The following is a 15,178-nucleotide window of genomic DNA, read 5'->3' on the forward strand; positions in this document are numbered from 1 at the left end:
ATTCATGTTTATATTCATTTTAATAATTTATGAATATCAAAAATAAAAATGAAAAATATATAATGGGCTCGTCAGTATTTCTATGCGAGAATGAATAAAGCTATTAATGAATTTCCGGGCATATAATTTCTACCGAGTAAACCGAAAACGAGGAGAAAAGAAAACTCGAGCGAAAAAAAATATATTTAAACACGAACATTTCTCACGTTGCGTGATAATATGAACTCAAAGAAAAGAAGGGTTGAAAATGTTTATTTTAATTGTACATAATAATACAAATTAGTTTTAATTTTTTTACTTTTTTAATTTCAATTTTAACCAACCTCTTTTCACTGAAATAACTAATTATTTCTGTTTCAATTCCGCTTAATTAATTGTTATAAATTACGCCAAGTTATACAGCTGGTGAACGCGACATAATTCTCGAAGGTTGATTTGTATTGGTGCGGTTGTTATTTCATTGAAATTGAAGTATGCATAAATTCGCACAAACAGTTTTATGTACCAATCAGTAAGATCTTTAATTATGAATGATATGGTTTGTTAATTTAAACAAGAGTTATTCAAGTTTTCGTAACTTAATTCCCATTGGAGGTGAATAGACACTTTATTGAATCAATTGGCCAAGAAGTATTTCATTTATTTTTTATTTTCTTTTAATTTTTATCTATTCGGTCTCTAAACTTTATCAATTTATCGCGAGCTAATTATTAAATAAACTGATGTAGAATTATAATTTTGCTGAGTCAAACTGTTGGATGTAGCAAAACCAATGTCCATTTCGACTATCGTTTTCCCATCAGCCGGGTGAGATATTCGGAAAAGGATAGATAAAAAGAGGGGCGTGGAAAATGATAATGGACGGATTCTCGACGATTTACTGGATATTATCTCGTTGTTCCGCTTGAACGTGCAGGACGAACTCGGCAAGTTGCTTGATCTCGGGAGTTTTGAACGCCATAGACTGTAAAGGGTGGTTAATACATATATATAGAACTATATATAGTGAATGGCGGAGAGAGAACACTTTGTTCAAAATTAAGGGAATGAAGGAAGCTAACGCAAAGTCAATTCTCGGATAGTATTTGAGGGTATATTAATATGTAATAATATACGTTTGATAGTGGGCTTTGGTGTTGATCGCCTTGGTGATTGGAATTACTGATGCAAGATACCGGGATCCACGTACAAGGAACCAACAATTCACGGGACCGGTTATCAAAGCTGAGACAAATGGCGCAGATGACTTGGTTAGAGTTACGCGAGACGTCGAGAACCCTGCGGCTCTTAGTGTCGGAGAGATACAGGATTCTCAGACAGAGGTAAGTAATACAAAGTTTGTAACTTTAAAGATGAAAGATATGGATGAAGATTGATAATGATAAATTTAAATTCCGTATATGTTGTAGAAAACTTTGAAGAAACGTCAAGCAGAACCTCTCACGGTGTCTGTGGGTGCACCAACATTTATTCCAAATAAGTTAAAAAATAACGTCATTCTTGGTTTAAAAGCACCAGGTGTTTTAGAAAAAGCTTCTTCAAGATTGGGTTTCGCCGATAATAATGCTGGTGAAACTTTTCATCATGGTTTTCACCATGGTCATCATCATGGACACCATCATGGCCATGAACACAAACATGGACATCACTCGAAACATGACCATGGTCATCATCATAAACACGAGCATGGACATCATCACAAACATGGACACGAACATAAACATGGGCATGATCATCATGAAGATCATCATCATCACGAGGACCATCATCATGGTCACAAAGAGGATCACAAACATGATCACCATGAAGACCATCATCACGGTCATCACCATGGACATCACCACAAGCATAAGCATGATCACAAGCACGAAGAACATCATGGTCACGAGCACAAACATGACCATGGACATCATCACAAACATGGACACCAGCATCATTCGAAACATGAACATCATGAAGAGCACAAACATCACGCAGAACATCACCATCATCATAAACACAGCCACCATAATGAACATCATCATCATCACGAACATCACCACGTCAATGAGCATCATCATCATCATCAGCACAAAGAAACTGAATCTCATCACCACCACCACGGACATGATCACAAAGAAGAACACAAACATGAACATAAACAAGAACATCACCACAAACATGGTCATGAGCACAAGGAGGAACATAAAGAGGAACATCATCATGGACACCATGAGGATCATCACCACAAACACGGACATGAGCACAAACATGGACATCACGAAGACCATCACCATGGTCATCATGAGGATCATCATCATAAACATGGTCACGAGCATAAGCACGATCATCATGAAGAACATCATCATGGGCATCATCAAGAACATAAACATGAACACAAAGAAGATCACAAACATAAGCATCACCATGACCACAAGCATGGCCATCATGAAGATCATCACCACGGTCATCATGAAGACCATCATCACAAACACGGTCACGAGCATAAGCACGATCATCATGAGGGTCATCATCATGGTCATCACCATTCTCTGCATCACAAACACGAGGAAGAACATCATGCTCATCATGGACATGATCATCATAGTCACCACTCAAACGACGACGACGAACACGACTTCAAAGGATATCAATTTGATGCAACTCAAGCTCATGAAGACTACACATTCCCTGACGACGTATCTACCAAAACTCTCCTGGAACAAGTCGCTCAAGTTGACCTCAAAAAGGAACCAAACGTTTTGCTTCTCAGTGCTCCCGATCCTAATTTACAACAAGCTTAATTTACGATTAAGTTATTTATTGTTGTATCATTAAAAAAAAATATATATATATATATTTATATTTGAATTTTGTAAAGCACAGATGTAGACTATAATAATTATAAAATAGTTTGAGAATTGAATAAGATTAATTTAACGTAATCATAACTACTGTATACACACATTTCCCAACTCTATTCGCAAACCCATTAACATAATGCACCGTTGGTTAACAATACAACGCGTAAGTAATTAATAAAATTATCCATTGAAACTCTCACCGGTTAGTTTTCCGACGTGAGCAGCAATAGCAGCATCAGCAACAGAGGAGTATTATAAAGCAGTACATGCATACATCTATAGTCTATAGTTGTGTATAAAAGAGAGGATGAGCCAGTAGAGATCCTTGGAGGCACAACTTTACTCTTACAACAGTAACAGTCTAGGACATACTCATACTCTGTACCACTTGACTATTCCATTCTCATCTCATTTCATCTCATCTCTCTTCACTCTTATTAAAGTTCGTAACCTTTTCCTTCTTTGGCTGTCTCACAACCAGACAAGCTAAGGGTTAGAAATATATAGTGACTAGTGTTGTAAATGTTGTGAGACTCACCCATAAACCCGTTACCACTATCCTTTCTCCTGCTACCACTACCACTAGCAGCATTACTAGTATACCTAGTGGTGTACAGCACTACCTTAAAGTAGTGAACAGAACGTTGAGCATGAACATAACTTGGATAGGGATTACGAACTTTGAACTCTCACTCCGGTTAGTCGTACCGGTCGTTATTTTTCATTCTCAGGCCGCTTATCTCCTAACCATGTTTGCCTAACGCCTTCCTTCCGCCAAATTACTATACTACCACTTAAATACACGCTTTGATTTTAATTTAATGATATAAGTTTTAAGTTATTATTTTATTTGTTGTGAGCCGGTGAGCTGATTAATTTTGTCACAGGCTAATTATGTTTTACTTCATTTTAAATAAAATATAATCGGCAATAAATTTTAGCAACGAATCTCGGACATAACTAACCCGAGGTGATGTACAACAGGGTATTTTAAGTTCTAAAGTCTCGTGAGTGTAGGGTTGAAAATAAAATATAAATAAAGTAATGGAAGTAAATAAAAAGAAAATTGGGTTTGAAAAAGGTTTATCAGCATGCATTGGTCGACCTTCTACCATCATTTTATTTTTCTTTCCCACACTTTTCCATTCTTATACTCTGTACTCTTTACTCTACTATACCTTGCTTCAATTTTTTTTTTTTTTGTTTTTTTTTTTGTTTTTTTTCCTTTATTTTGTTCCACTGGTTGAACTTTTTTTTTTTTACCCAACTCTTGTGGTCGCGTGCATTCTCAGTCACTGGTGGTCGCGTTCTACTCACATCATTTTCTTTTTCACAGCGGCTTCACCAGCAGACAGATAACGTTCAATGAAAAAATATAAGTCCAACAGAAAAAAATAAGAAAAATTACTTTTAACGGAAGGGGATAAATTACAATGAATTAAGGCGAGAAAAAATGGCCAATAGAATAGGTGCAAGTAAATGAAGATAACGTACATTACAGTTGAAAAAAAAAAAAAAAAAGTTTTAAAAAAAATCAATGCATTCTGAAGCTCTGCAGAATGAGTGCTTCCATCCGCGTCACTGCTTCAGGAAATTTCTAACACAATTTTTCGTGCAATACGTGGCTCCAGATTTCACATTACACGAAAAAAAAAAAAAAAAAAAAAAAAATAATAATAAAAATAAAACGTGCTTGGATTTAATTTCGAACGGTTTGTATTTATTTTTTTGTTTCGAGTACTCGAAGTAATTTTTTTTTTTTTGTAAATGTTGATTAAATAAAAGTTTAATAACATCAGAACATGCTGGAGATGCAATAAATTATTAAAATTGGTGATTAGTTGAATTAATGGATGACGTTTTGGGTTAAAGTCTTGAGTCCTTAGTCTAGTTTGAAGACAGTATGATAACGTTTAAATTTATTAGATAAAAAGTTTAAACGGGGAAGAATAATTGTTGGTGTTGAGGTTGGTAAAGAGTTTTGTTCTTTACTCATCAGACACTTTGGTGAAACTTATTTTATTTTATAACATTTAGTTAGGTTTTTTATGCTTTTTTTCCGTTCCTCGGTGATCTTTTTTGCTTTTAGTTACTTACAAACCCATCGTTCTTTATTCAGTTAACTTCATAAATAATTCACTTGGCAAATACTTTAATTAGACTAGGACCGACGGCACACCAGGCGCACCTAGATAATGCTGAACTATGCGTTTAGTTTGTCGCTTTTCCCAACCACGCATAAATTTGCAAAATTCACTCTCTGCTACTTAATATTTTATGGCAACTTAGCTAAACCCCTTTTTTACGTCTTTAATTATGTAACATATATACACTGAGAAGAAATTTTTCTTCGGATAATTAAATCGGTTTCGTTAAATTTATTTGATGATTAGATGACTCTGTAAAAAATTTAGGGGGGGGGGTCGAGTGACAGAAGTATTGTTTTCTGACTCTAATATATATTTCTCATATAAAACTAGGTTTTTGGGGATGGTCCAGTGCTCATACAGACCTGGCGATTTTTTTGTGCTCTTGCCATACAGATTAGAAGATTCTTCTAAAATTTCAGCAGGAGCCACTTTTTTTTTATTTTGTAAAAAAAATTTTCGTTGGACAGCAACGTTGGGAACTTCAGGTTCATAATCATTTTGTTGTCATAACTAAAATTTAGTTGTCAGAATAAAATTTTTTTCTCAGTGTAGTTAAATACATTAATTATTAAATTTTTTTGTTTTAAATAAACTTTCGTAAGCACAACTATGATGTCTGTCTGCTCTATACAAAATTCCCATCAAGACAAATAATTTCGGTTTATACTTTAAAATGGCACGTCTAATAGACCAAATATTACCGACAAGCTTTTATCGATAATCGATCCTCTATCCAGTTCAAATGCTTCCTATCCACATTCAATATTTTCTTGCTATACATTTACAATTGTCGACTATAAATATACTATCTACATCTTGATTTTACTATCATCCTTTGGCAAACTAAAAAGCCAAAGGCTTCAGGCACCAAATGTATCCGCAGACTATTCAATAGTCAAACTGTCGCATTGCACTCAAAGGATTGTTTAAAGTATTAACACAAATTAAAAAAATAAAAAAATTGTTGAAAATCCAGAAGTGCACACTTCAATCGCTCATGATAATTATCAATATTTAATTTTTAAACTTCCCGCTAAGAAAATTGAAGTTTCATCAGATGTTAAAGTTTTGAGGTCATAGGAAGCTACACTTCAAAAATAAAACTGCTTTTTTTTAATATCGTTTAAGACTAGGAAAAATTTTAACACCAGTTTTGGGGTGAATTAGCACCGATAAACTTAACACCAGGATGGCGTGAGCTTACAGTGTTTGTTTTTACAGCATAAAAATAAAAAGAAAATAAAATAAAATAAAGCTTATTATCCGCAGTTAGTAGACAAAACATGGGATTTATTATTCATATGTTACTCTTATTGCCGTTGATGTATCCTTAGCTCAAGCACTCTCAATAAATGGTTTTGCGTGGATCGTAAGTTTTCCCATAGTAGCTATGCGTGTACAGGAAACGTCATCACAGTCACGATGCCCAGCAGAGAATCGTAAATTTACCAATAACCTAACTCGAGTACTCTACTACTACTGACTGCAACCTATTTTATTATTCCCCTCACTCGATCACTCTCTCGTATTGCTTGCTAAATTATTCAAAGAGTTTTGTTGGTATTCCTACATATATACTCATATATGTAACTCAAATATACATAAAACTCTGTATGAATTTTACGTCAACGTGTTAATTAATGTTTATATTAAATAAATATTTGTTGTGCACAGTTATATTTCCAAAAATAAATATATCAGTAGTTTACGTCATCGTAAATTTTTATGCTTACAGAAATGTTCACAGTCCATTAAATATAGTCATTTCATTTTTATACTTATCCGGTAGTCTACTGTTTAGATAAATTTTAAACAATAAATATTCAACGAGATGATCATTAACGCTCGGGTTGATATCTCCCGATATTTCAAATAATAATTGACTCTTTTAGTCATCATCAATCTGTTAACAGACGTGTAGCATAATTTTGTTCAACTTCCTCCCATAGCGACAATAATATAAACAAGGGAAAAAAAAAGGAAGCTCCGTTTTCCACCCACTGTATTTATATTTCTCACGCTATTTTTCCCAATAATCGAGTGTCGTCGGATATCGCGCGCAATTGTTCTGGCAACGGGCCAATCGTCCCGGAACTAAATTCGCTCTAGCGATTTCCGTTCTGCTACGCGGGACATCTGATCTACGTATACACGTACATTATATATTATATATACATACAAAAATATTTATATAGATGTAATATTTTGTGTACAGTACATATACATTATATATATATACTTAGACACAATAATGAGGGTATGAAAGATAGCAGGAGCTGTGAGTATTTTTTACACTCTTAAAAATTCAGGTGAATTAATTTTATTCATTGGGTTAATAATAATAACGGTAATAAAGAATAGTATGGAAGAAAAACACTGTAATTATTTAAGTAATTTTTGTAGGCTGTTGTTTAGCATTTTATTATTTTTTTTTATTTGAAATGAATGGCGTACATTTACGTATATCGCAAGTGCTTGCAAAATTACTATTCATCGAGTATGCAAATAAAATTCGAATCACGTAATTTACATAACTACAATGTAATTACCGGATAATATTAGAGTGGATTAAAAATTTAAAGTAAGTAAAGAGTACAAAAGGAAATTTTTTTACGTTTAATTATTGCATTTAAATTAACATTTTTTTTATTTTAATACCTAATTTTAAAAACTAATAGTCGTGTTTTGAGTGTACTTTTTTTTGTTGTAAAATTTAATTGAAATCTTAAAAAGACGCGGCTTGATTATTAACTTTTACTTTATTTAGCGGACAAAAAGCAATTACTCCGTCAAAATTCTAACATTAAATGTATTTTTTTTAAGTTTACAAAATTTAAAATGTCATTATTTGAGTCGTTGATTCGATAAACCCCATAAGTCATCATTTTTACAAAATTGGGTTTTCTGCATTTTTGTGCTCTTTGGATATCCCTCCATCGAAATCAATCAAAATATGCATCAAATCAGCGTTCAAAGCTTAACCACGCGGGTGATAAATATCTCGTTTAGTTGAGAAACCCCATAAGTCAATGACTAATGGGGTTTCTCAAATAACCATACAATTTTAGATTTACAGAAATTATTTTCTTTTTGTTATTTCACAGAAAAATATTCTTTAGGTACAAAAAATAATTTTGAATTGAAATTGGCGCCTAAAAAAAATTAATGATTATTATTATAATTTACGTATATTATAGTTCCAATACACATTTTGTACTTCATTTTATAAATATAATATTAAAAATAAATAATTGACGGAGAAAAATTGAAAAATGAACAATTTTATAACTATTTTTTCCGTTTTGTTGAAAAACCCCATAAGTCAATCAACTTTAAATCATTATTATTAATAATAGTAATTAACAATAAAATTTTGAATCATCGAATCTTTTTTAGGGATGCTAAGATTACTATTATTCATTATTGGTTTATGATTTCTATGCTAACGTATCTGAGAAAAATGTTTTTTGCTTCTCCTGAAAAATTTACTATTTTTGACTTATGGGGTTTTATGGGATTATTTAAAGTTCAAACGTAATATTATTATTGTTACTTTTCCACGCAACAACAATGGATATTGTTTGTTCGATAACAAACACCAACCTTATAGTTTATCACTCGTAAACACACTAAATCAAATTTACTCTCGGCAAACATCTCATTCAATTTGTTTCCGTCCAACCAAACTCAAGGATCTATTCAACGCCCAAAGATATCTTTGAATCCCCTTCGTTTCGTTTGGCTTTATCTCTGAATTACTGATTGAGACTTCGGATGTCCGGACGCCTCTGTACTGACCAATTCATAACTTCAATGCTCTGTAAAGGGAAACAAAAATTCAAGTCGAATAGTTTATTGCAACTTATTCAAACTCAAATTTCGATTCAAATCTTTTTGTATATTATTTTTTATTATTACTATTATTTTTTTTTTTTAGAGTAGAGAGACTATGGCTTGTTGATAGAGTAATGGAGTAATGCTATATCACAACTTTTAGTGAGCGACTATGGGTGCACTCAAGAATGTTATTTAAAAAATTAATAATAATTAATTGTCAACATTATTCTTCAAACTAAAATTTTATTCCAATACTCGAAACTTCAAAAAATAATTATAAAAATAAAATATGGTTTTTAATTTTATTTATTAATTTCTATTGAGTGATTTAATCTCACTTCAATGAAAAGTGAGCGGGTGTAGGGGCTTTTACCTTATTTGTAAAGAATTAATAATAAAAGATCTTAAGAGAAATTATTACTTTATTATTATTATTATTATTATTATTATTATTATTATTATTATTATTATTATTATAAATTTTCAATTTTACGTCAAGAACAAACAATAATTTAATTAAGTAAAAGTATTATTAAAATATTAAAATTCTGTAGAAAATATTTTTCTCAACAATATTTACGATAAAGAAAAAAAAAAAAAGAGATTATAGAGTAAAGATAAAACTGTTATTACAGAAATTCGTAGAAGGTAATAAGTAATAAGTAATAAGTAATGACTAAGAAGGGATATTAGTATATCTATGTAATGTATCGAGAGTGCGTGCCGATGTAATGTGGTTGTAGAAGTACGACAAGAAGGGAAAATAGTAAGCAAGTTAACAAGCAAAAGCTTCAATGAGAACGCCTGCGCCATGGAACATTACGAGACCGTGGACGTATTCACCAGTCGACTCTTCAACTCCGGACCGCGTGTATCGTACTTGCATAGTCTCCCACTCATCTGGGTTATCTCCGCGAGACATCTCAGCCAATCTCCATAATCCTCGTGTAATTATTTCCCTCATTATTCAAAATAAATTTTTCTGCAAAAATATATCTTTTTCTCTATAAACTACTTTTTTACATAAAAAAAAAAAAAAAAAATTTTAAACGTCAAGTATAATTTAAATAACTAAATAAATTCATAAACAATTTAATTAAATAGTTTATTCAACCGTATTTAAATTTACCGATAAAATTTGTTTGATTATATGGATGTCTGTGTGTGGGTGTGTGTGTTTGTGTGTATGTGAGTGTGTGAATGTGTGGGTCAGAAGATTTTGATTGCATTTACATGTGGGGTGTGTACATGTAATTGGAAACCACCAGCACAATTAGTCGGTCGCGAATCTAAAATAGGTCGAACGTTAAACACGGTTAGAAATATGAGATATATATATATATATATATATATGTTGTATTGACAGATTTCGATCGCAGTTGCTGACGATCATTTACGCCTAGTGTACCACTAGTTTAGTCGAGGGTGTAGTTTCTGTAGTATATTGGCAAGAGGTACTAATATTGATAATATAATGGTAATAATATTAATAATAATGATAGTAGTAACAAGAGGATCGTTAGCAGCTGGTAGTGTTACAAATTAAATTAATCATTCGATCGTCGCACATACAGTATCAAGTCATATATGCGTAAAATATCCGTGATATTGGTTCAATAACACTTGGTTGCACTTGTCCCATCTCGGGTCATTGATAATTAACTTGTTCGTGCCCTCTATTTACTTTCATTATTATTGTTGTTATTTATTATTATTATTATTATTTTTTTTTATTATTATTATTGTTATTGCTATTATATTTTATTTCTATTTAAATCATCAATTTAAACGTGAATAAAATGTACAAATTTTTTTTTTACGCAATTTTGTTCTGACACAATTGTTATAAATTTGTATTAAATTGTATTGCGTGAAATTTTACGAGTTTCCAACGCGAAAAAATTTTTCGCTTGAATGTGACACAAAAAATATTTAAAACGAAACCATTTTATAGTATGGTCGGGAAATTTTGAATAATTCAAATTACACTGACAGCAACGTTATCATTTGTGAATAAAAAATATTCGACAAGATGAAAAAAAAGTCATAATAATAATAATAAAACGGATATAAAACAAAATTCGTAGCATAGTAAAATAGTTTAACATTTTTTTTGTTCCGCATACAAAAATACACATATATATGGAAAACTTGACATGAGACTCGATAAAATGTCACCGTGTATCGTATCAAATTCAGAAAAACGTTTTTCCTTTTAAATTTCCTGTCGTTGGCTATTTCAACATACATATACTCATATATATAAACCTAGATGTATATACATATATATAGAGGATATGTATAGATATGTATAACCATGTATAAGATCGAGTAAACTTTACGGAAATCCATCTTCTCAAGGACATAAGTCGAATCGAGATAAATCGAATCTGATAAAGAAATTCTTACACCGAAAACTCAATCCCTAAATAGAAAATAAATAAAAAATATCCGTGTTGATATCAAAGTAAATACAAGTGAGTAATCGAGTGTTGAATTTGCAGAATGCTCGAGAGTTTACCATCGAAGTGATTTGACCCAAGAAATAAGTTTGGATTTTCTTGTTACTGAAAAAGTTATCCAAGAGGATCTTTCTTACCATTTCTCATCGACTTCTATCAGCGATTTTTTGTTTTTTTTTTTTTTTGTTTTAAATCATTTTTTATCTCATCTCTCACATCTCACCGCTACCTGGCGCCAAGCTAATTAATCACCGAGCACTAACGAGCTCCGCGGGATCTCTATAGTCTGTGGGCAACCTCTTTAACGACACCCACGAGGACTTTAACTCTCTTCACCTGGTTACTCAGCACAGTAGGTGGAAACGATTTTGTGTTATACTCCCAAGCTCGAGAAGAGACGAAAAGCTTTAAAAACAAACCAATCGTGATTAATGCCGTTAGAAGTTGAATAAAAAAAGTAAACAGGCGATTACGATAAAAAATAAAAATATTTATAAGGTAAAAAAAAAGGCAGTGACTAAGTTTATTGACGTGACTTGTGAGTTTGAAGTGATGATAGTGTTATTAAAAAGTGATCTGAGCTTCGATAAAAACGACAAATACTTTTTTTATACTTCAATAAAATCACGTGCCCAGTGATTAGCATTTTTATATTTTTAATCAATCGGTTAATTTTATTGATAAGTAAATTTAAAAAATAAAAAATTATTCAAATATGCCGCCATATTATTTTTCGACAAATAATCGACACATTGAAGTGTCAAAAATAAAATGAATGCCAGAGGACATTAATGATTGATTAAAATATTAAACCAATAGTAATTAATTAATGAAATTAGTTAATTAAGTAATTGGAAAGTGAGGTTGTTGTGAATGTAAGGAGAATCGAGATAAACACAACAACACTCTATAGGACAGATACTAAAGATTAAAGGACAGACGGGTGTGGTTCAAAAGCTCGCGTAGATGCTAGCGAAGGTGAGAAGGGAGATTAGTAGAGTTAATCGAGCTATGGCATGAGGACATTATCGGCGACAGGAAGCTGCGGGCCCAGCGAGGAGGAGGATGAGGATGGTGATGGGCGTGATGGTGCTGGGTCAGCTTCTGACGAGGATTCTGTTGGCTGCTCACGCTGGCGACCGGCTCGCAGCTGCCCGCAGAATCCTTCGGGATGTGCCGCTGATAGATGGGTAAGTGTATTTTCTCACTTTTATTACTCGTTTTATAATATAGTATTTCTTTTACAACCCTACCAAATTACTGTACTTTTACCCTTCAACGTCAACTTCTGAAGATTTATATGTTATACTTTATACTTGAGATAGTAAACTTGTCATTTTTACTTTAATTTTGACGTAAAAATGACATTAAAAAAAAATATATACAGACACGCTTCTATATAAATCGTTAAATTTATCACGAGATACGAGTATTTTGTCATAGAATTTTTAACTTGGGTTTTTATGAGTCAATTTCAATAAAAATATTGTTTTTTTAGTTTACGATATTTTTTTTAAATTTAAAAATACTTTATTAGGTTTTTTACTACGAGTTATTTAGTACAATGAAAAAAAGATTTGTTTGACCCAAAAATATCGTATATTTGGATATGGAGGGGGAGAGACAAAATGGGGTAGAGCTTGGAAATATAATTGAGCATTATTTTGAATTTTTTTCGTTAAACATTTTCAAAAATTGAGTGTGAGTCGAAAAACGTTAATGACTTTTGTTTTATGATAAAAATAATTTAAAAAATGTTTTCTTCCTTTATATTCAATAATTATGGGTTGGAAATTCAAGTAGGATAATCACGAATTAAATCAAATTAATTTATTTAAAAAATAAAAATGAAAATTATCTTTATTAAAAGCCACGTTTTAGGATATGTCTTTTCTCTAAAGATATTTGCTTAAAACTAATTTATTCTTTTAATATTATTTAACACTGAGGTCTAACAACCTCTCTTCCTTTTCTACAACAAAAATGTCTAAGTTCAAAATATATATATGAGTGCAAATGAAGAGAAATATATTGCCTTACATTTATTTGGAACATGGGCCTCAATCTGTCGTTGACCTAAGTACCTCAGATTATATAATTAGATCCATACTAGCTTTCTTTTACTTCAGTAAATATATACACATTTCAAATTAAACACAAATAATAAATATATTAGAATAAAGATTAATTTTTGTACAGAGAATTCAACATTATGTAAAACGTAATTTTTTTTTATGAAAATTACTTTCGAAAACATTCAATTTAATCAAATTCATTTAAAATCCAGAATTTTTTTTTTTTTTTCACTTTTTTTAGGGGGTACCCAATTTTGCCCACAAAAATGAAATTTGTTTTTTTTTTTAATCACCACTGAAAATTTTTTTCTATTTACTTTGCATATCAAAAAAAAAAAAAAAAAATTTAGTGTATTTGAGTTCTCAAAAATTTAGCATTTTCCTAAGTACCCGTTTTGTCCCTCCCTACCCTAATATAATTGAGCAATTTAATTGCGTGAAATAAGTGAATTATTTGGGGTAAAAAAATGATCCAATTTGCAAAGAAAGGTTAGTTGGGCCATGTGCTCAAGTATCACCGAATTTTTCGTTATTCGTCACATATTAAATATCTTTACCACAAATATGTCATTTACTTACCATAAATAAATTATATATTTCAGTAAAAATATAAAATTTTTTAAATCAACTGCCATATTTAGTTGTACCAAATATATTTATTTTGTCATTAAGAAATATTTAAAAAAAAGCCATAAATAAATTAATTAATTTGGGACAAATATTTATTTTAATCAGTGTAGTATACTATAAAAACATTATTCAAACTTACGCAGAGAAATGTTAATTAAAAAAAAGAAAAAAAAATGCGCGTTTAATAAAAAGTGACAAAAAAATGAAAACAGTTGTGTAGTTAAATTAAAATTGTATTAGATTTTATTTTTAAAAGTAAAAGCATTAAAAAAAAAGTTTTTATTATGAAAAATAATATTCTAGTTAACTTGACGTCAAATTAAAAGTTTTAATTGATAATTCAAGGTAATTGCTATTTAATTATGTAGAATTTAATGTGGAAAAAAAAATAATTGGTATTTTTAACTATTAAAGTTACGTACAAGTTTTAGATATAAAAATAAGACTAATTTTTTTTTTTATTTAATATTAATTTTTATTTAAAAATCTTAATAAAAATTTACTGCAATAATTTATTGTAAAATCACGTAAAATAACAATTGAAAGTTTAATATAAGCAGCGTAAGAGGCATTTATTTTTTAAGAGAGCTCATATTAAAAAAGGTATTGCCAATAAAGTTGGCATAAAGTCATAACACTTTACATTTCTCTTTATCCCAAGCAAAATAACTTGATCGTTGTCATATATGTCGGTTTATATATCCGATCATCCTGTTCTATACCAATAAAAAAAATTTTTTAAAAAACCCACGGAATCCATAAAATATTACTTTGATGAAAAAACATTTATAAATTTAAAATAATCCGATTTAACGTAAAAAAAAAAAAAAAAAAAAAAATATGAAAATAATCTGCCATAAATTTTTCCATTATCGAGATATCGGAACATAATACCCATCAATTCTTCCGAGAAATGAATTTCCAGTGATCTCTCGATACTCTGATACGATGCATGAGTCACAATAGCCGTGTTCTTTGACACACAGATACACACTTCTGTGGACTACTCACCCACACACAATATATCGATGTCCTATCAAATGGGTTAACGGATCAGACGTAGACGGTCTTTGTCGTGGCGAGTAAATTGCATCCTTTCTTCGTAAAAGCAGCAACAGCAGTAGTCGCAGTACCAAACTGAAATTCCCACGAGATTTCTCACGATGAAAGTGTCCTACAGG

The 15,178-nt window shown here is 31.1% G+C and overlaps 2 protein-coding genes across 3 annotated transcripts in view; both read left to right on the forward strand.

Annotated features, from left to right (window-relative positions):
• The first annotated feature begins 526 nt into the window (after nucleotides 1-526).
• Nucleotides 527-2,783, forward strand: LOC103576466 (histidine-rich glycoprotein). Its single transcript, XM_008556685.1, has 3 exons — nucleotides 527-538; nucleotides 1,125-1,322; nucleotides 1,410-2,783. Exons 1-3 carry the CDS (start codon nucleotides 527-529, stop codon nucleotides 2,781-2,783), a joined length of 1,584 nt encoding a protein of 527 aa, XP_008554907.1.
• Nucleotides 2,784-9,685: 6,902 nt separating this feature from the next.
• LOC103576453 (dipeptidase 1) overlaps nucleotides 9,686-15,178 on the forward strand; it is a 60,106-nt gene continuing 54,613 nt past the window's right edge. The window contains exons 1-3 of one of the 2 annotated variants that reach the window (XM_053739273.1): nucleotides 9,697-9,777; nucleotides 10,197-10,284; nucleotides 11,335-12,482. In XM_053739273.1, coding sequence (XP_053595248.1) covers nucleotides 12,358-12,482 — 125 coding nt within the window. In that variant the 5' untranslated portion in view covers nucleotides 9,697-9,777; nucleotides 10,197-10,284; nucleotides 11,335-12,357. Of the gene's footprint in view, nucleotides 9,778-10,196; nucleotides 10,285-11,334; nucleotides 12,483-15,178 lie in introns of both variants that reach the window. The other variant, XM_053739270.1, reaches the window with a different exon arrangement.

Source organism: Microplitis demolitor, chromosome 1, assembly GCF_026212275.2.
Source record: "Microplitis demolitor isolate Queensland-Clemson2020A chromosome 1, iyMicDemo2.1a, whole genome shotgun sequence".
NCBI classification, from domain to species: domain Eukaryota; kingdom Metazoa; phylum Arthropoda; class Insecta; order Hymenoptera; family Braconidae; genus Microplitis; species Microplitis demolitor.

Bases quoted from the DNA above. Each gene is read 5' to 3' on its own strand.
- LOC103576466 (XM_008556685.1), top strand. The intron at 1,323-1,409 runs GTAAGTAATACA...TATATGTTGTAG, and splicing joins TACAGGATTCTCAGACAGAG to AAAACTTTGAAGAAACGTCA.